The 20,935-nt window shown below is 40.6% G+C and overlaps 1 protein-coding gene across 1 annotated transcript; it reads left to right on the top strand.

Annotated features, from left to right (window-relative positions):
• The first annotated feature begins 6,311 nt into the window (after positions 1-6,311).
• On the top strand, positions 6,312-16,733 carry LOC136854800 (N-acetylneuraminate 9-O-acetyltransferase-like). The gene is made up of 5 exons (XM_067131357.1): positions 6,312-6,734; positions 7,015-7,219; positions 14,189-14,381; positions 15,081-15,247; positions 15,604-16,733. Exons 1-5 carry the CDS (start codon positions 6,688-6,690, stop codon positions 15,880-15,882), a joined length of 891 nt encoding a protein of 296 aa, XP_066987458.1. The 5' UTR covers positions 6,312-6,687; the 3' UTR covers positions 15,883-16,733.
• The last annotated feature ends 4,202 nt before the right edge of the window (positions 16,734-20,935 follow it).

Genomic DNA, 20,935 nt, shown 5'->3' with positions numbered 1-20,935 from the left:
AGAGAAACGAAAGGGGTTGCAACAGCTACTGTAGGGGCCTAAGGAAAGACCACTGCAAAGAACCTTAAGTAATGCCTACAGTGCACCACGTGAAGTGCACTGATGACACTACTCCCCTACAGGGCTTGTGTCATGACGGTCGGCCAGGTGAGATAGATGTTTCTATTTGATTATTCTGTCACCTGTAGATCTTCTCGAATATTCATGGGGCAGGTCCTCCTCCTCACAGTATGGCCCATATCACAGGTGCCAGCGGGCCAGTGAGTAGCCTAGTCTTCCCCGGGTGATGGTCACGAGTGGGTTTGGAAGGTGATTCTTTGGGCTCAGATTTTCCTGTTGTCTTGCTGTGGCTTCTTCTTCTTCTTGTTCTTCTTCTGTTTTACACGAAGTCTGCCGTGGAGGTTTTCAACACAGAGATCTCAGTCGAAGACAGAAACGGAAGGAGTTCGCCGAAGGCTCTCCCTGTCAGTGAAGAAGAAGGCTCGCTGGCGACGTGGGGGTGAGCAGCAGATATATATACAGTGTAAAAAAATATATATATATATATATATATATATATATATATATATATATATATATATATATATATATATATATATATATATATATATATATACACACATATATATATACACAGTATATATGAAATATGCACGTACCATGTCGTAATTCTCAGAAATGTGAGGTAAGATCCACAATGAAATACATGCAGCAAAGCAAAGTTTATTAAAAATGTACATAAGTAAGAAGCTTATTAGAGCTTTCGTCCACCTGCTGTGGACTTGATGACTAAAATGGAGTATGGAAGAAAACTCGTGAGACAAAGGAAAGCAGGAAACCAAACATATAAATCAATCATCGTTTTGTATGTGTATATGCACGCATGGCTTTGTTCTCAACTATTACTTTGAACTTACAACAAATTTGAATGACTAGAAATATTTCCAAACTAATGACTACCCGCTCATCCACAAATATCTTCGCTTATAATGCAATGCGTTTCTACCTTATTGCAACCATCCTTGCATTTTAATATATTTTTTATCGATTTATCAATTCTATAATTTATTTTTTTCTTTTTTATTGAGTTCTCTTCTGTCTGTATTTCCCTTTGCCTGCTCTTATGCCTTCCAAATGAGCCCCTTAATATTCTTTGGAAGCTTGAATTTCAAGTCAGTGGCCCCTGTGAAGGCTTGTTCCTTGTGAATAGAGTTCATCTTTTCAATAATAATAATAGTTATTATTCTCAGAATGCCCAGTTTTCCATCAAAGGTATTATTTAACGTAATGAGGGCGCCTTTAGTACACCTTCTTGTGGTTCTGTCCAAGCATTTGTACACAACTTGACCATTTCTGAGATCTACTCTGTGCACAATTCCTTACCCAGACGCGCCGAGCAGGAATCAAATGCATTCAACCAATATCACAAGCACCAATATCTTCAGACAAGATATCGGTGGTGACGGTGGTGGTGGTGTGGTGGTGGAAGCGCAAAAACTAACATATTTCAGGCGTAAATTGGGGAATACTCTGTGACTCGGCTCGCCTGGAAAGGACTCACAGAAAAGATTTCAGAAATGGTCAAGTTGTGTACAAATGCTTGGACAGAACCACAAGAAGGTGTACTAAAGGCGCCCTCATTACGTTAAATAATGCCTTTGATGGAAACTTAGGCATTACTGAGACTAACATTATTATTATTATTGTCATTATTATTATGTAAAGAACCATATTCATATAGAACAAGCCTCCTACAGGGGCCATTGACTTCAATTTTTTAGAAATATTTCTAGTCATTCAAATTTGTTTTAAGTTCAAAGTAATAATTGAGAACAAAACCATGTGCGCATACACACATATAAAACGATGATTGATTTATATGTTTGGATTCCTGCTTTGCTTTGCCTCACGAGTTTTCTTCCATACTCCATTTTAGTCATCAAGTCCACAGCAGTTGGACGAAAGCTCTAACTTTATATACATATATATATATATATATATATATATATATATATATATATATATATATATATATATATATATATATATATATATATATATATATATATATATATATATATATATATATATATATATATATACATATATATATATATATATATATATATATATATATATATATATATATATATTTAGTACACCATGTAATGAGTATTTCATTGTGGCTCTTACCTCCCATATCCTATATATATATATATATATATATATATATATATATATATATATATATATATATATATATATATATATATATATATATATAATAAAAGCACATACATAGAACTCTCCCATGAAAGCCAAGGAGAATCTTTATGTTGGGTGACCTGATAAATGCTTTGAAAAAGAGAGGAGACCAGCAAAGGAAGAAAGGCAATAAAAGAGAGAGAGAGAGAGAGAGAGAGAGAGAGAGAGAGAGAGAGAGAGAGAGAGAGAGAGAGAGAGAGAGAGAGAGAGAGGGTACCGTTAGTACAGGGATTTTCATTCATGTCAGTGAAATCAGTCACCCAGTGAACTGAACAGAGCAGGAGAAATGTAGTTAATTCACTGCGCAGGTGTTGAAGGAATACGAATGAGTCTTGTTTGATGGAGGGAAGCTTTTGCGAGAGAGACTATCAGCCTGCGAAGGTATTCATGAATCTCCCGTTTGTTCCAGAGGAACCAACACTTCCAGATCCATCTTCCAGATGCAAACAGAGGGCTAAAACCTACGGAGATACGTCCCTGTAGGCAGGGTAATGCCGTCAGTGCACCTCACGCAGTGCACTGTAGGCTTTACTTTAGGTTCTTTGCAGCGTTTCCTTTCATTTCTTTTACTGTACCTCCGTCCATATTCTCTTCCTTCCCTCTGACTCTCCACCCTCTCCTAACAACTGATGCATAATGCCTCAACTGCTTTGAGCTTCTCCTCCTGTTACACCTCTCAAACCTTTCGACTGTCCATTTCCGTTTCAGCGCTGAATGACCTTATTGGTCCCAGTGCTTGGCCTCTGGCCTAAATTCTATATCCTATTCCATTCTATTCTACATAGATATATGACCTGCATAGAAAAACAGATAAAGATTGTTTCTTGAATTCAGTTCACTCATTGCAGGAAGAAACTTCATTCAGTGAAACCAGGAGCTTCAAACACACTGCCTCGTTTAGAAGAAATGGTGAGTATATCTATCTATCTATCTATCTGTCTATCTAACTATCTATCTATCTATCTATCTATCTATCTTTCTGTCTATTATCTTTCTAACGGTAGTTTCTCAATATATTGAGAGAAAGACCCTGTTGCTTGCACTCTGGCCAAGGTAGAAGACTATATGGAATCAAACCACAAAAAAATCCGTTTAATTTCGGCTGTTCTCCAGAAATTGGAAAGAAAAAACATTCGCAGTTAGAGAAAAAAACTTGTTCTTACCCATCCTCGAGCACAGAATAATGCATTAGATTTCCATCACTGTAAAACACTCTGTGCAATACACAAAAATGTATAAAAATATATTTTATTTTTTTGAAAATATGGATATCTTTTTAATCCTGATTTTCCTGATGCCACTGACATTAGTTTCTTAAGTAGTTGGAGAGATAGATTAGAAGTCGACATAGTGAGAGAGAGAGAGAGAGAGAGAGAGAGAGAGAGAGAGAGAGAGAGAGAGAGAGAGAGAGAGAGAGAGAGAGAGAGAGAGAGAGAGAGGGATGGCAGGTAACTGAAATGAATAAGATATGTCCAGTGGAACCTGTCATCCAGACAGAAAAAGAATGAAATGAGAGATTTCTGAACAATGAAGGATGAGGAGAGATTCCAGGTGTTGTTTTGGTGAAAAGAGTCTTGAGGTTTCGTACAGAAGGTAAGTCTCCTGGATGACAGGTGTATGGACAGACCGGCTCTCAGGAATAAAGTGTTTAGGTCCTTTATTCCTCACACGTTGATCTGTGGAACAGTCTCCCTACTTAGGATGTCGTGCAATGGAACTTCAGAAGTTCAGGTGAAGATGCAATGCACCACTGCCCTAATGCTGCTATTCTCCTCGCATTTTAATTATTTTTTTCTCTCTTTATTGATTTGTTAATTTGTTTTTCCTTTTTAATAAGTGGGACGCCTTCTTTCCGTATTCCCCTTTGCCTCTCTTACTCCCTAATGAGCGCCATATTCTATGGAAGCTTGAATTTCAAGCCAATGGCCCTTTGGTGGGCTTATTCTATGTGAATTTGGTTCATTATCTTCTGAATAATAATAATAATAATAATAATAATAATAATAATAATAATAATAATAATAATAATAATAATAAGAAGAAGAAGAAACAAATCCATAGTTATTTATACTCGTATGTACATATATTTAAAGATAAATCTGTACAGATAGCTTTCGGGAAATCAATCTGTACAGATTTATCTTCAAATATATGTACAATCACTCAAAAAAGTTTTGCAACATACTTCAAAACTTTTCGGACAACAGCTTATAATAGCGACATCTGGCGCTATTTGGCAACTCAGTTGTAAGCCCATGAAACAACTGAGCACTAGTGGTGGGTCCGAGAAATTACCTGCAGTTTCCCTTAAACAGGGCTTTTTCTGATACTGCTTACTGTTGTCATATTTTACTTAATTAAAGGATGTTACTATAATACTTCAGAGGTCATTCTGTTCTTATGTTTTGATATTTTCATCTCCAACTGCCATCACTATCGTTGTTTTATCTCCTTCATATGTGTGAACTTTGTAGACATAGGCCTACGACTGTTACAAGTTGAACTATTAGTCTTATTAACATCATCAAATACGACTTTTGTAAAGATTTGCTTGCACATTATTATTAATCAAATTTTTGAATGACTAATCCTATGTATATTGTGAACTAGTGAAACTTGATATAAAATATACTGAACTAGACTAACAGATTTCACGTCTATTTTTGTAATACATAGAATATAAACATACATACATTATATATATATATATATATATATATATATATATATATATATATATATATATATATATATATATATATATATATATATATATATATATATAATGCCGTTATCATGTGTAATTTCTCATCTCTTTCATTGCTACTTAGGCCTATCATTTTGATGCCTCTTATGAAGTTAACTGAATATATAACGCCTATTTTTGTATTTCTTATTATCTAAGTTTCTAAAGAATTAAAATTAGCTAGAAGTTCAAAATTAATTTAGTAAATGCTAAATGCCAGTATGCCAGCAGTGAAGAAGACTACCATGCTCATCAGTGGAGAATGTCTCCTCCTCATCGCAAAAGATGACTCGTACAGAAATCATCGGCCACTGGATTTATATTATAACGCAAACCCTAGCCTCTATTCTTTGTGTTTCGCTGATATGAAGTGTTTCTTGGTAGGAGTATGATGAAATAATATCTTGGTCTCATGTAGCCTGTTACGGATGGTTTGAGCAGCAACTTGAAGGGAGAGCGTAATGTTCTCTCTTTATAGCAACATCGGTTGTCGGGGTTAGGCGGAGCTGCTTCAGTGATCATCCGATGATAATCCTTAACAGTAGTTTTTACAATGAATTTATCATGTTTCGTCATTCTCTTTGTTGTTGTATCCTTTTATACATGGTTGTTTTATTTACACTAAGCTGCCGAGCAATATCTACGATAGAAATATTAGTCTTAACAAGCTAATGATTGTGGTGTGGATGAGTCTCTTGTCCAACTTACCGGTGCAAGTGACGTGACAGTTTAGTTTAACGTTCCTGCCCGAATGTGGAGTCACACGATAACATACGACGTTAGGAGATTTTTTCTTTTTTGTTTCTGACAACGATAATGGTTGACTTCTTTCTTTATTTATTTATATATAATTTCATTGATGATTATTCAGTATTATTTTATTAGTTCAATAAGCTTTTATCTGGATTCGAAATGTAGTTTCTTCTTTGACTCTTTTGCCCAATCATCTGAAGTGAAATTTTTGTAAATGTTTCGTCATTTTTCGTAATATGAATTTTTCACTCACCATTCTTTTTTATATTGTTAACCGTATGATTAATAACCAAAATCGAATAAGAAAATTACATTTCCTTGTAAATATCAAAAGAACAAATTACTATTAGGTGAACGAAAACTTCTGGAACATGTTGCAAAACATTTTTGAGTGACTGTACATATACATAACTGGATTTGTTTCTTCATTCTAAGACTCATGCTACAATGAGTATTTCTTTAGTGACAGTAATGATAATATTCAAAGGGAACCAACAAAATAAACAAGTCTTTCACAAAGGTGAATCTTATGACCTGTATCCCGGGTGACGTTTCAGACTGACAGTCAGGAGGAACTGCGGAAGAACAAGAAGAAGGAGAAGAAGAGGAGAGTCGGAAGATGGCGCTCCGTGGCGATCCTGGTCGCGTGTGTTGTCTCCGCGGTCGCATTCTCCTGGTTCCAGAACTTCGAGTTAGAGACGACGCTGCAAAGGCCCCTTCCGCGTTCTTCTTTAGCTGCAGTCCAGAGGGTCCCAGAGGACATTTCCACGTCAACCTCCTCCTCCTCCTCCTCACTTCTGCGCAGGAGGGTTCCTCTCCCCCCTCCCATTCAGCGTCGTTACTTCCTTCGGCAGTGTTATTCGTACAAAAGCCTCACAGCCAGGTTCACCTGCAACGACGCTCTCACGTTCAGGAAGTTCTCGATGAAGGAAGTTTCGGAGTGTGTTTGGGATCTCTGGGAAGTCGTCAGGTGAAACTCTTTCCTTTCTTCTAATTCGTTCAGTTCATTCTGGTTGCTGGTGTGACCAACCTCATCAGAAGCTTTTTGTTTGTATTTGTGCAGCAGCTTATGACTGCATGTTGCTTTCAGTAATGATGTACACAAAGTAGAGACGCCTGCTGTGGTCTCCCATTCTTAATTATAATGGTCATGTGTTTAACCCCAACTCAGATATTGAAAACGTAACCAGAAAGAAAATGAAAAAGTGATGTTTCTCGTTCCTCAGACTTTACAATCCCTCCCTTCACAGGAACAAAAGCCAGCCCAATCCTTGGAAGGGTCCTGGTTCTTCCTCTTCCTCAGCATCGTCTTCTTCGGATGTGGTGGCTATTTCCAAGAGGCCGTCTGTGCATTTCGTCTTTGTGGGAGATTCTCACGTTAGGAATCTCTTTGAGGCCTTTTTCAAGCGCATCGTTAGTCGTCGGATGAAGTACCACAGCTCTGGAATGAAAGAGGTAAGGGTCTCCTGACCTGAATCACTCCTCCAGATTTCGGGAGGAAAGTTCCAGTCACCATCAGATACTAAATGCTTGCATAAACGTACATTGCATAAATACAACATTACTCTCAATTAGGCTAAACACACACACATACTGTAATATATATATATATATATATATATATATATATATATATATATATATATATATATATATATATGAATATAAAAAGGCCCATAAAACACTATTTAAACATTGCAACCATATATTTCGGGCACTTGCTTCTGTGCCACTGTTCACTGGTAGAATATGGACAGATGAAATGTTACAAGCATATATATACAAGGCATATATAGGTGTGGCATTAAGTCTTCGATGATATGCAGGTGACCGTTTCCTAAGAGGGAGGGGAATAACCAATTCCCTAGTGGTTTTTGGCCTCATTAACTCCCGTTTGGCGACGATTCTGGAGGTCGTATTCTCTCGGCCACCTTCTTCAGAAGTGGTCTGAGGATTAAAGCGTCGATGTCGTCCGATTTCCAATGTCCTCCTGACAAGTTCATGTTGTTGGTTTGATTGATGATAGCAGATTCCAGCATCTTTCTTTTGTACGGACAGCTACTTTTGAAAACCAGCTCCGCCCCCCTCCAGCTTATGGAATGGCCAGTATCTCTGGGATTTTCCTACATATCAGAGATACTGGCCATTCCATAAGCTGGAGGGGGGTGGAGCTGGTTTTCAAAAGTAGCTGTCCGTACAAAAGAAAGATGCTGGAATCTGCTATCATCAATCAAACCAACAACATGAACTTGTCAGGAGGACATTGGAAATCGGACGACATCGACGCTTTAATCCTCAGACCGCTTCTGGAGAGGGTGGCCGAGAGAATACGACCTCCAGAATCGTCACCAAACGGGAGTTAATGAGGCCAAAAACCACTAGGGAATTGGTTATTCTCCTCCTTCTTAGGAAACGGTCACCTGCATACCACGAAGACTTAATGCCACACCTATATATGCCTTGTATATATACGCTTGTAACATTTCATCTGTCCATATTCTACCAGTGAACAGGGCCACAGAAGCAAGTGCCCGAAATATATGGTTGCAACATTTAAATATTGTTTTATGGGCCTTTTTATATTCATATTACACTGCAGTATTACAGGAAAAGACATTCATATATATATATATATATATATATATATATATATATATATATATATATATATATATATATATATATATATCTATGTATGATTATTATCACTTTTGTACGTGATTCATTTATCACACATTACCACAGGTGAAAATAAGAAACGGGGTGTAGGTCCTGACCAGTTTCGACTTTATTTCCAAGCCATTGACGAAGGACTGATACAGAGTGTGAGAAGTCACAAATATATATACTACAAGAACAGTACTGACGAACATACACAACCGTTAGAGGCTCCATATCACCACTCAGGCCGGTGTCGAGGTAGGAGTGGCCTTTAAAACTCATTTGGCTAAAAATCACAATAGACTCTCAGGGGACATTGCTGATAAACAGACCATACCCCACCTCAGATCCACACCTGACAGGTGTCATGGAGGCGGAGTTTGGAAACTCATTAACATTACTACCCTCGTACTGTGTTTACAAATATGATAATCCTATTTTCATATATCTCTACTGCCTACCTTAAAGTTTAAACAATTTACAAATTTCTTTTGATATTAAAGGATCAAGTTTATACATCCCTTGACTGATATTCATATTATGGTTGTAACTTTCTTTTATGAAGCTAGATTCAATGATGTTCCTTTCCAGTGCATTATTAGAATATACAATCCTTTTTGCCCCTTCCCAGTTGATAGCATGATTGTTCTCCCTAACATGTACAAATATACCACTGTTCCTTGTGCATATCTCACACATTTCTTATGTTGTTCAATTCTTTTTCCAGTGCTTTCCGGTTTGGCCAATATAAAAGTTGTCACAAGACTTACACGGAATTTTATATACACACCCTTTAATATTGTCTGGGGAGTTCTTGATAAGTACATTTTTCATTGTTGTATTGTTCTTAAATGCGACATTAACACCAAAATTCTTAAGAAGATGAGGATATCTTTCATACTATTATTATAAGGCAGAACAAGCAAATTTTTTGTGTTGTAAGGTTCTTTCTGGTTTTGATACATAGTCTTTTTGCCGCTTCAAATGCACTGTTTAATACACTATCAGGATATTTCAATTTTTTGCCTGCATTCCTAATCTTATCTATTTCATCATCAATATATTCAGGGCTACATACCCGTAATGCTCTTAAAAACATAGATGAAAACACTGACTTTTTAACCTTATTGCTTTGTCCAGAATAGAAATGCACATAGGAAGAAATATTAGTGGGTTTTCTATACACACTATATTTAAACCCACTACTATTTCTTCGTATGAGGACATCCAGAAACGGTAAGCACCCATCATTTTCCATTTCCATCGTGAATTTAATGGATGGTACTAATTGATTTAACTTAGCAAAAAAGTTTTTTACATCTTGGTTCCCTGGCCATACACAAATTATGTCGTCAACATACCTAAACCATGTTACATTACGTGGGATTATGTTGTTTAATATCTTCTTTTCAAAAAATTCCATATATAAGTTACTTAACACTGGGGATAGAGGGTTTCCCATTGCCATACCAAAATTTTGTGAGTAAAATTTACCATCAAATTCAAATTTACAATCTTTTACACATAATTTAATCAGTTCAATTAAAGTACTTTTAGAAAATGGGATATCCAGCTGTGTGTTCTCTAACAATTCAGATAAAAACGCCATCAGATCATCTATTGGCACCTTTGTGAATAGTGATACAACATCAAAACTTACAAGCCTGGATTCACTATTAATCTCTACACTATTTAGTTTATTTATCAAGTCCACATTATTCTTGATATTTGCATTTGAGATGGTACCTACTAATGGGTTGAGAATATCTACTAAGTACTTCGCTAGCTTGTATGATGCGGAACCAACTGAACTGATAATTGGCCTGGCAGGAAAGTTTGCTTTGTGAGTTTTTATTGTACCATACATGTATGGTAGCGATGGAGAGGTCACACACAACTTCTTTATAAGGCTTTCGTTACCTTTTAACAGGTTTTTCACTTTCTTATTGAAACCACTATTCACATTGTCTATTGGGTTCTTATTTAATTCTTTATATGTGTTATCATCACCTAAAAGATTTTGCATTTTTTCTATATATTCACTTTTATTTAAAATTACAAGGGCGCCTGATTTATCTGCTTTTGTCATGTGTATATTTTTATCTTTTTTCAGTTCATTAATAGCAACCATAAATCTTTTGGGGACGTTTGTGGTGTCTGATTTTTTCATACTTCCATAAATCACTCCCTTAACCATGTTCACTTCTTCATTCGTTAAATCACTATATTTTTCCAAATTACACAGTCCTTTAGTTATTTCCACACTGTTCCTTCCGCCAGGAGATAGAGCAAAGTTTAAACCGTAGCCTAAGGCACTAGTTACATTTCTATCCAGCTGTTTGTTTGATAAGTTGACGACACATTCATGATTGGCGTTGTTGGTCCAAGGGCTTCTTTCAATCAACAGTTTCATTTTATTATCGTGTTTCCGTTTCAGTTTCCGATACACTTGATTCCTCATCTTCACATGACAATATTCACGGAGGAATCTCTCCAATCTGGTGGTATTGAGGCTTCAAAATGTCGTCTTTTCCTCGTGAGATCTTCAAAATTCTTTTTGGTTTCCAATGTTTTGATGTTGATATGTTTTTCCAATATGGCACGTTGTATTTCACCGAAGGGTTGGTCTTCTAATTTCAGCAAGGAATTGGTTATGAACGATCTTGGTATCACTTGTTCATCCCGACATTCACGTAAAAACCGCAGGTGTTCCTTGTTGGTATGAGCTTGAGTGAGGGCGTCGGCAAATTCACTGACGGCATATTCCAAGATGGGGAAAAGAACACAGAAAGATCGGATGATAACACATATAAAGAATTAAATAAGAACCCAATAGACAATGTGAATAGTGGTTTCAATAAGAAAGTGAAAAACCTGTTAAAAGGTAACGAAAGCCTTATAAAGAAGTTGTGTGTGACCTCTCCATCGCTACCATACATGTATGGTACAATAAAAACTCACAAAGCAAACTTTCCTGCCAGGCCAATTATCAGTTCAGTTGGTTCCGCATCATACAAGCTAGCGAAGTACTTAGTAGATATTCTCAACCCATTAGTAGGTACCATCTCAAATGCAAATATCAAGAATAATGTGGACTTGATAAATAAACTAAATAGTGTAGAGATTAATAGTGAATCCAGGCTTGTAAGTTTTGATGTTGTATCACTATTCACAAAGGTGCCAATAGATGATCTGATGGCGTTTTTATCTGAATTGTTAGAGAACACACAGCTGGATATCCCATTTTCTAAAAGTACTTTAATTGAACTGATTAAATTATGTGTAAAAGATTGTAAATTTGAATTTGATGGTAAATTTTACTCACAAAATTTTGGTATGGCAATGGGAAACCTCTATCCCCAGTGTTAAGTAACTTATATATGGAATTTTTGAAAAGAAGATATTAAACAACATAATCCCACGTAATGTAACATGGTTTAGGTATGTTGACGACATAATTTGTGTATGGCCAGGAACCAAGATGTAAAAACTTTTTGCTAAGTTAAATCAATTAGTACCATCCATTAAATTCACGATGGAAATGGAAAATGATGGGTGCTTACCGTTTCTGGATGTCCTCATACGAAGAAATAGTAGTGGGTTTAAATATAGTGTGTATAGAAAACCCACTAATATTTCTTCCTATGTGCATTTCTATTCTGGACAAAGCAATAAGGTTAAAAAAGTCAGTGTTTTCATCTATGTTTTTAAGAGCATTACGGGTATGTAGCCCTGAATATATTGATGATGAAATAGATAAGATTAGGAAAGCAGGCAAAAATTGAAATATCCTGATAGTGTATTAAACAGTGCATTTGAAGCGGAAAAAAAGACTATGTATCAAAACCAGAAAGAACCTTTTACAACACAAAAAAATTTGCTTGTTCTGCCTTATAATAATAGTATGAAAGATATCCTCATCTTCTTAAGAATTTTGGTGTTAATGTCGCATTTAAGAACAATACAACAATGAAAAATGTACTTATCAAGAACTCCCCAGACAATATTAAAGGGTGTGTATATAAAATTCCGTGTAAGTCTTGTGACAACTTTTATATTGGCCAAACCGGGAAAGCACTGGAAAAAAGAATTGAACAACATAAGAAATGTGTGAGATATGCACAAGGGAACAGTGGTATATTTGTACATGTTAGGGAGAACAATCATGCTATCAACTGGGAAGGGGCAAAAAGGATTGTATATTCTAATAATGCACTGGAAAGGAACATCATTGAATCTAGCTTCATAAAAGAAAGTTACAACCATAATATGAATATCAGTCAAGGGATGTATAAACTTGATCCTTTAATATCAAAAGAAATTTGTAAATTGTTTAAACTTTAAGGTAGGCAGTAGAGATATATGAAAATAGGATTATCATATTTGTAAACACAGTACGAGGGTAGTAATGTTAATGAGTTTCCAAACTCCGCCTCCATGACACCTGTCAGGTGTGGATCTGAGGGGGGGTATGGTCTGTTTAACAGCAATGTCCCCTGAGAGTCTATTGTGAGTTTTAGCCAAATGAGTTTTAAAGGCCACTCCTACCTCGACACCGGCCTGAGTGGTGATATGGAGCCTCTAACGGTTGTGTATGTTCGTCAGTACTGTTCTTGTAGTATATATATTTGTGACTTCTCACACTCTGTATCAGTCCTTCGTCAATGGCTTGAAATAAAGTCGAAACCGGTCAGGACCTACACCCCGTTTCTTATTTTTCACCTGTGGTAATGTGTGATATCTATGTATATATATATATATATATATATATATATATATATATATATATATATATATATATATATATATATATATATATATATATATATATATATAGATCTTTACACATACTCTCATGACATGAACTTACGTGATCAAATGAGGAGCTTTTTCCATGGATATGAATTTGAGAGTTTGTGTGTTCTTGGGAACGACCTCAGCATTGAAACCTTCCAGTACTAATAAATTATCCTCGCTGATAGTGTCTGCGTTGAAACTGCATATTTTTTCTATTAAAGGTATGTCACCTAGGAAGTTTTTATATACCAAACGTAAACCAATGTAATGTTCTTGAAAACTCCTCATGTGAATGCACTAGGTGAGTTGTAGTCCTACATTAGAGGCAGGGATATATCAGAAAGTTAATCAATGATCTAATGAAATAACGGAATGCCGTCATGCATCAATGTGAAATCATTCAGTGTCATGAACATAAACACAGGATATTCACTCAGTCTAAGAGAGTGGAAAAAATGAAAGGTGAATTACTGGCTGGCTGGCTATCTGTCAACACCAAAAGGTTGACTACTACTGACATCAGAAACAGGACAACAGACAAGGTGATAGCAGCACTTGCACAGCTTCAGCTGTCCACTTCATTTCTTGGTATGATTTGATTGACCTCTGACACATCAGCAGAGGATGAACCATGGGTCAGTTGACGGCGTGAGAGGTAGTCTGTCATCGAAGCACATTATTCTGAAGCCGCTCGATCAAATTAGTTGTTTTTTATTTAAAGTTTCTGCTACTGACGAGACCGGGCTCTTACTCTTGGTAATCATCACTCTTTGGATGTTGTCCAATATACCAGGTATACTTCCACAGAAAGGTCTCTCGCATGTTAATTTCTCTCTTCGCGGGATCGTTAAAGTTGTGCTCTCGGAACTCGCAAGACACGAGATCAAATCTTGCTTGAGAGGTGAAGAAGAAGAAGTTCGATTCTCTCACTGAATTGTCAGTTACAGCATTTGTATGTGATTTCAGAATGAATGGAAGAACCCCAACTACCACAAGGTGTTTTGGAAAAATAAGAAACCTGGTAACTACCATAAACTCCTTCACTTGGACATCCCACTAAAGGCTACGTTCTACTGGGATCCTCGCCTCATTCTCTTGCCAGAATATCTCTCCTCCTGGATGTCTGGCAAAGCAAGTAAACCCACCTACTTAATCACAGGTAAGGATATGTTCTCCCATCTTCCATGTCTACGATCATTTGTGGGTCTCGAGTCAGTATTCATTTGCCCTGCCCCCTCCCAATAGGCAGGCCCATTCCTAAACTTTCAAGGAAATCTGTACATTTGATGATCTCTTCAATTTTAGCTTGAATTTCTGAACCAAGTCTACTGTCAACTGCGCATGTGTGTGTATTAGTAAAATGTCTTATTGCGTGACCTCCTCCAGATAGTTCATTTTGGCCTCTGATGACGGGCCAGGGATTTATTGCCATGGAAACCATCTCGTCTGCAATTGTTCCAACCTTTAATAATCAAATCCGTACAGGCTACCCTGTAAATTTAATTACGGAATTAAAATTTAATTACTCTGGCGAGCGGTTCTAAGAAAGGAATATGTTCTCTCAAAATGTGAGGTATTTTTCGCAGATCCAACAAAACCAGCTCAGGTGAATAAGAATGGGTGTCAAATTGTTCGAGAATGGAGGTCTGTTCCTTAATGAGACTCATGTGAAGTCTTGCTTTTGACGTTTGAATTTCAGTTTTGATCGAAAACTTGGCTCGTCAAAATTGTACAAACTATCATGATCCTGAAACATGTATACACTTTATAGTACATTCCAAGAAACAAACATCAACATTTTACTGTTTTCTTACTTTCTTATTTCTCACTCTCTCTCTCTCTCTCTCTCTGCCTACAGCAGGCACAGCGTTGCATTTCATGGCCGTTACAAGTTCCATTTACTTAACCAAAGGCATTGAGGCTTCATCTGTGCCATTTATTGATTGCCTAAAGAAACTCTCTCCTCTGCTGGCAGAGTTTTCCAAGACCACACCAGTGGTCTTCAAGCTCCAGGACCATTTGAAGGTATGTTGATCATTGCCTCCTCCTCACTTCCACTGCTTGCTAATTGATGTGTCGCTGCTATTCTGTTCGTTCTGTTCTTTACTTTGGCTTTACATCAGCACAGACATTTTGATATTTGACTAATTGTTTGAAACATGGGGATTGTTGAGACCTTTTCAACATCACTGACAAAAGACTGAGTGACCCCAGCTTCCACAACTTGACTATCACTCCATAATCCTCTTGTTTGTTAGAGCATCATCCCTCAATGCTCTTTTCCTTTAAGAACATCCCTTGACAACATCATCACTCCCTCTTCCTCTTCTCCAGGAACATCCGAGGACTGCCATAACCACTTTATCTTCCCTTTCTCTCAGAGACATCGCAGCAACAGATTCCGGGACCAGAGGACCGTTGATCGTTACAACCAGATCTCCTATGAACTGTTGCCAAGAAGCTCCAACTTCATCATCTGGAACAGCACCATCCCTATGTCGGACATCTATTGGCAGGGGTGCAGTCAGTTGGGCTCCGAAATCCGTCGTAGTGAGAACTGGCGTTGTCAGAATTTCCAGCATCTGGGATTCGTAGTATTTCATCAGTTTATCGACATGTTTTTAAATGGCATTTGTTGTTGTTTCAAAAATAAATGGTAATAGAAGTACAGCTGGACCATGAATGTCTGAATGTAGCAACATGTATGACGACTGACTGTTATGATTTACAATAAGAGAAGGATTTTGTAGTTAATAAACAGAAATACAAAACTATCACAGAGGTACATAGGACTCTTATAGGACCGGCCAGACAATCTGTTACAGCCTCATCTCGTTCCCCTATGCCTATGCATCCTTACAGTGAATATCCTGGTACATTTTCTACACGTCTGACAGCACCACACCTCTCGTTCTCTCGCAGTTCCCTTCGAAATTCTGATTTCTGACTTAAGAAGTTTTGCACTGCGGGGAGGGGGATGTCTGACTGTGCTGATGGTGAGAGAAGATGGCGTTAAACAGAAGCTTTTGTAGTTTCACTCACGTCTTATGAGCTCATGAAGGACAGTTTCCTTTCATATTAAGTTCTCTGACATTTGGGACCAGGAATTTAACTCTGAGGTAATGCCAAAGGGGAATTGAATCAATAACTGGTTCATCATTTGGGGAACTCCCTTCCCTGACAACAAACTCTAACTTCAGTGACATCTGAATGGCAGAGGACTTGTCAATGAAGTCGGAGGTTGTTGCTTTCAGGGGATCGAATCCCCCAGGTGACGAACCACCCATCAATTATGATTCCCCTTCTGTATTGCTGCCGAGGTATAGCAATTGAATATTAAACTAAATGTGTATCTTAATGTTTGTATATATAAACATGTGGCAGCAAGGCATGGCAAAGTCAGACTTTTGTACCTCTTTCAAAAAACAAGATTTTGCGCATGTGGAAAAATGATAAAGTGTGCCTTTGTTGTCCAGCGACTCTAATAGTAAAAGTAAGTAAATAAATCAGGATAAAATAAAAAATATCAATATCTTAACCTTAAAAATGGTTTGTCTTGTTGATAAAAAAGGTATTATCAAGATTTTACTATAGTGTTTTACCCATGTGCATATGGGGAGTTGGAGATGTTGAGAACGCACTTCTTTAACTTAATGGATGATCATGTCACCACATATTCAAATGACGGGTTCATACAGACAGATATCAGATTATAATCTTATGATTTATCATTTATGATTACTCTTTGTAATTTACTTTTAGCAAGTACCCTATTCAAATGTCGACCTCATCAGGCGAACAAATTTAAAGGTTTGCAAAGGCATGCAAAAATATAGTCTAGTATGCAGATGATGGCATGCATTGACAAATACACACATTATTATTCTTTAATAACAAAACTTATGCATTATACAAAAGTTGAGTATGTCTTACTGCACACATTCCAAAATATTTGCTCTTCCAACATTGCACAATCTTTGCAGTGCACTCTGCACATTCTTCAGGCCTCACTAAGCTCAGAAAAGCTGCCGTAAGGATTCTAGGGTCATTGTCTGTCTGCTACTGCATTTTGACACTCCAGGAGCTTGCTGTTGATGAAGTCTACATCATAATCTTTAAGAGGTGCAAAAGAAACGAGCAGGTAAAAAGTGAACTGCTGATTTATTCATGATCCAGGCGGTTTATGTAGCAGCAGACTGGCGTCGCGCCGCAGAATACAATGGGAGCATAGGTGACCTGAGGTTTATAACAATTAACAATAAAATATAGCGAACGAGTACAATTTACAATGTGAAAATAGACAGAATTAAAGTTGAATACAATCTTGATGCCTGCGAAAGAAGAAATACATGGTACATAAATTGAGGACAGATAAATAATTACATACATAGTTTAAATGATTGGATTTACGTGACCTGGCCCGTCAGGTGTGACGAATTGTGGATACAAAGAAAATGGGCCGTCACCAAAGAAAACTTGCTCAGCAGGGACTTTACAAATAACATGATCAGCAGAGACTTTACAAATGACTTTACAAATACTCTCCTCCCCCCCCAAAGACATAGGTAATGTCTGATTAGTCGGCGTATCTGCTGGGGTGTTGAAGAGTGTCCCAGCTGTGTGAGGACAACGGAGGGATGTCCTGTGTGTGAGGGTGGCTGATTGCGGGTGTGGGCGGCCTTTTCCAGGGGCCGCCGCGTGTCCACTTCTTACGAGGGCCCGGTTGTGGCGGCGGCTGCACCGGCGGAGGGTGCGGTGTGCTGACGGCTGTGTCCTCCTCCAGGAGGGAGGGCTTGACTCGGTTGATTGACACCCAATCGTTCCGTTCCAGCACGCGGAAGGGCCCCCTGTAGGGCCTGGTCAGTGGCGATCCTCTGTCACTAGCTCGCCCGGGACCACAAGGGGCTCGCCGTAGATTTTCTCGGCTGCGGACGGGGCGCCGTCGGCCCTGGGGGAGGTCCTCAACCCGAGGAGGACCCACGGCAGCTGGTACTTCCAGTCCCCGGCGGTACAGAGAGCCATAAGGGACGCCCTCAGAGACCTGTGAAAACGCTCGACCAAGCTGTTGGCAGCTGGGTTATAGGCCGTGGTGGTGTGATGAGCTGTCCCCAGCAGCTGGGCCAGGGAGGACCACAATTCGGTTGTGATGTGGTCAGGGATGCCGAAGCGGCTGATCCAACTGGAGAGCAGGGCCTCGGCGCATGCGCTGGCGGTGGCTTCTTGCATTGGCGTGGCTTTGGGCCACCTTGTTGAGCAGTCTACCACCATCAGGAGATATCTGGACCCGCCTGCCGGGGGAAGGGGCCCAACAACGTCGATGTGAACATGGCCGAAATGCCGCCCTGGCTGCGGGAACTCGCCTACCCCAGATTCGGTGTGCCGCCTCACCTTGCTGGTTTGGCAATGCAGGCACGTCCGCTTCGGACACTCGTTCACGAGTTGCTCCGAGTACCCGGGTCCCCAAGGAGACCCAGGTACCCCAGTCTGATACGGGAGAAACTTCTCGCCGTACAGACCAGGGCGTGGGGTGAGAGAAAGAGCCAAAGCATGCAGGTGCTCCGTCTCTCCCTGCTGGCACTCCTTCAGGTGCCAAGTCAGGTTCCCGGGATAGTGCTTCAGCCCCGCGGGGCCGAACGCAAGGAGAGGTAGGAAAGAAGTCCCCTACTCAGTCTTCCCGAGAGGCTCCTGCCTCGAAGAAGACTGGGGTGCGTCCAGAGGACAGCGCAAGCTCGTGCCAGTCAGCCACGCGTTTGACTCCTCCCAGTCCCCGGCCACGTCCGCGTGGCCAGCCTGGCTCGGGGGAGGCGAGTGCGCCGCTCGGTTCTCGTGAGCCGCTCCGCTCTCCTCGGGAGATCACTTCACCTGGGCTGAAGCAGTCTCCTCGACCCGGGGGCTCGTCATCACAGCGGGTTGGTGACCGCTCTCGGCCCACTGCCTCTGCTGGTTCTGCCAGTAAAGCCAGTGGGAGCGCCTGATCTTCCTCACCTGTCCCCTCTGCCCCTTCAGTTCCTTCCAGGGGGTGCGAGTCAGAGAGGAGGAGCTCTGGGGAGTGTTCTCCTCAGAGTTCTACTGCGTGGGGGTATGCACCTGGCTCGGTTCTTGGCTCGACCAGGTCCTACGCCCGCGTAGTTCAGGAAGATCCATGGGGGTCTGCCGAGGTTCTCCCTCCTGCAGGGAGAGTAGTTCAGGAGGACCGCACTCTGGAGGGACTCGAGGGTTCTCTGCCCCAGGATGCGGACACCCCCGAAATACAGAGGACTTTTGCAGAGGTTATCGCGCTGATTCGTCAGCACAATGACCTCGGGGAAGGGACCACACCCTCGTCTGTGGATTGTCCGTCGCGCCTCGAATCCTTCTGGGGACCCAAGAAGGAACCCAAGGCTTTGGTGGGGCTGCCGTGGTCCGCGCTTGCCGAGGGGGTATTCGACCAGCTTCTTCCTCCTCCTCTGCCTCGTCAGAAGCATTTCTATGCTCCAGTGGAAGGGGCGCTGCTGACCAAATAGGTTGACCCGGACCTGGCTCGTTTGGATCCAGATCTGTTGTTGCAGCAATTGACTGCAGAGAGCATATCCCTCTCCCAGCAAGACGCTGCAACCCTGGAAGCCACCGCCATGGCGGCCTTCCAAGCAGTCTCCTGGCTCGATCTGTGGTCATTCACAGTATCGAAGGTAGCTGCTTCCTCAGGCGCTATTGTACCTGGGGAGGACTCTGCCTTTGGGAGACTGTGCCAGTCTGGAGGTAGGGCTATTTCATACCTCGCCCACCAGATTGCAAACCTGTGGGCGAACCTTGTGCTAAAGCGGTGGGATGCCGTTCTCTCTCGCTTCTCCAGGTCTGTAGGTCCCGAGTTAGCTATCGCCCTTCGGAATGGACCGTTGTTGTGTTCCTCCTCTCTCTTCCCTAGAGAGTTGGTGGATGCCGTGGTGGACAAGCTCCGTGCCGATGACAGCGACCGGCTTGTTCACCAGGCAGTGGCCAAGACCTCCGGGTCTTCGCACCCCACTGCTGCCAGGTCTTCGGGCCAGGCTGGCACTTCCTCGGCCCCTAAGAAGTCCCAGTCTTCGAAGGGGTCCTGAGGAAACACCCAGCCTTCTTCTTCCCCGAGAAGGGGGGTCCCTCCCGCCCTTTTCAGCCCACTTTCCAAGCCAGTAAAGGGGGCAAGGGTAAGAAGAAGAAGGGGAGATGCTAGGGGCGGCGTTCCCCCAAAACCTGCCGAAGGTGGGGGGTGCCTGTCGAGCCATTGGGCAACTTGGCAGTGACACGGAGCTGCGACCTGGATAGTGGATGTCCTTCGGGAGGGATATCTACTACCCTTCGAGTCTCGGCCTCCCCTCACCTACTCTCCGGTCCATCTCCAAACATATCTTCCAGGTTCGTCGAAGGACATCGCACTACAGCAAGAAGTGCAAGCCATGCTGAGCAAGGGTGCTGTAGAAGTCGTGTCGGACCAGTCTCCAGGCTTTTAGAGCCTCGTCTTTCTCATAGAGAAAGCCTCAGGGGGATGGAGACCGGTCATAGACCTCTCTCCCTTGAACCGTTTCGTTCGCCAGACTCGGTTCATGATGGAAACAGCGCAAACTGTGCTGGCCTCCATCAGGGAGAACGACTTCATGCTTACGGTGGACTTGAAGGATGCGTATTTCCAGATACCCATCCATCCGTCCTCTCGCAAGTACCTCCGCTTTGTCCTCGGGGAGTCGGTCTTCCAATTCA

This window comes from Macrobrachium rosenbergii, chromosome 30 (genome assembly GCF_040412425.1).
Source record: "Macrobrachium rosenbergii isolate ZJJX-2024 chromosome 30, ASM4041242v1, whole genome shotgun sequence".
NCBI lineage: Eukaryota > Metazoa > Arthropoda > Malacostraca > Decapoda > Palaemonidae > Macrobrachium > Macrobrachium rosenbergii.
This window is presented reverse-complemented; position numbering and strand designations above follow the sequence as displayed.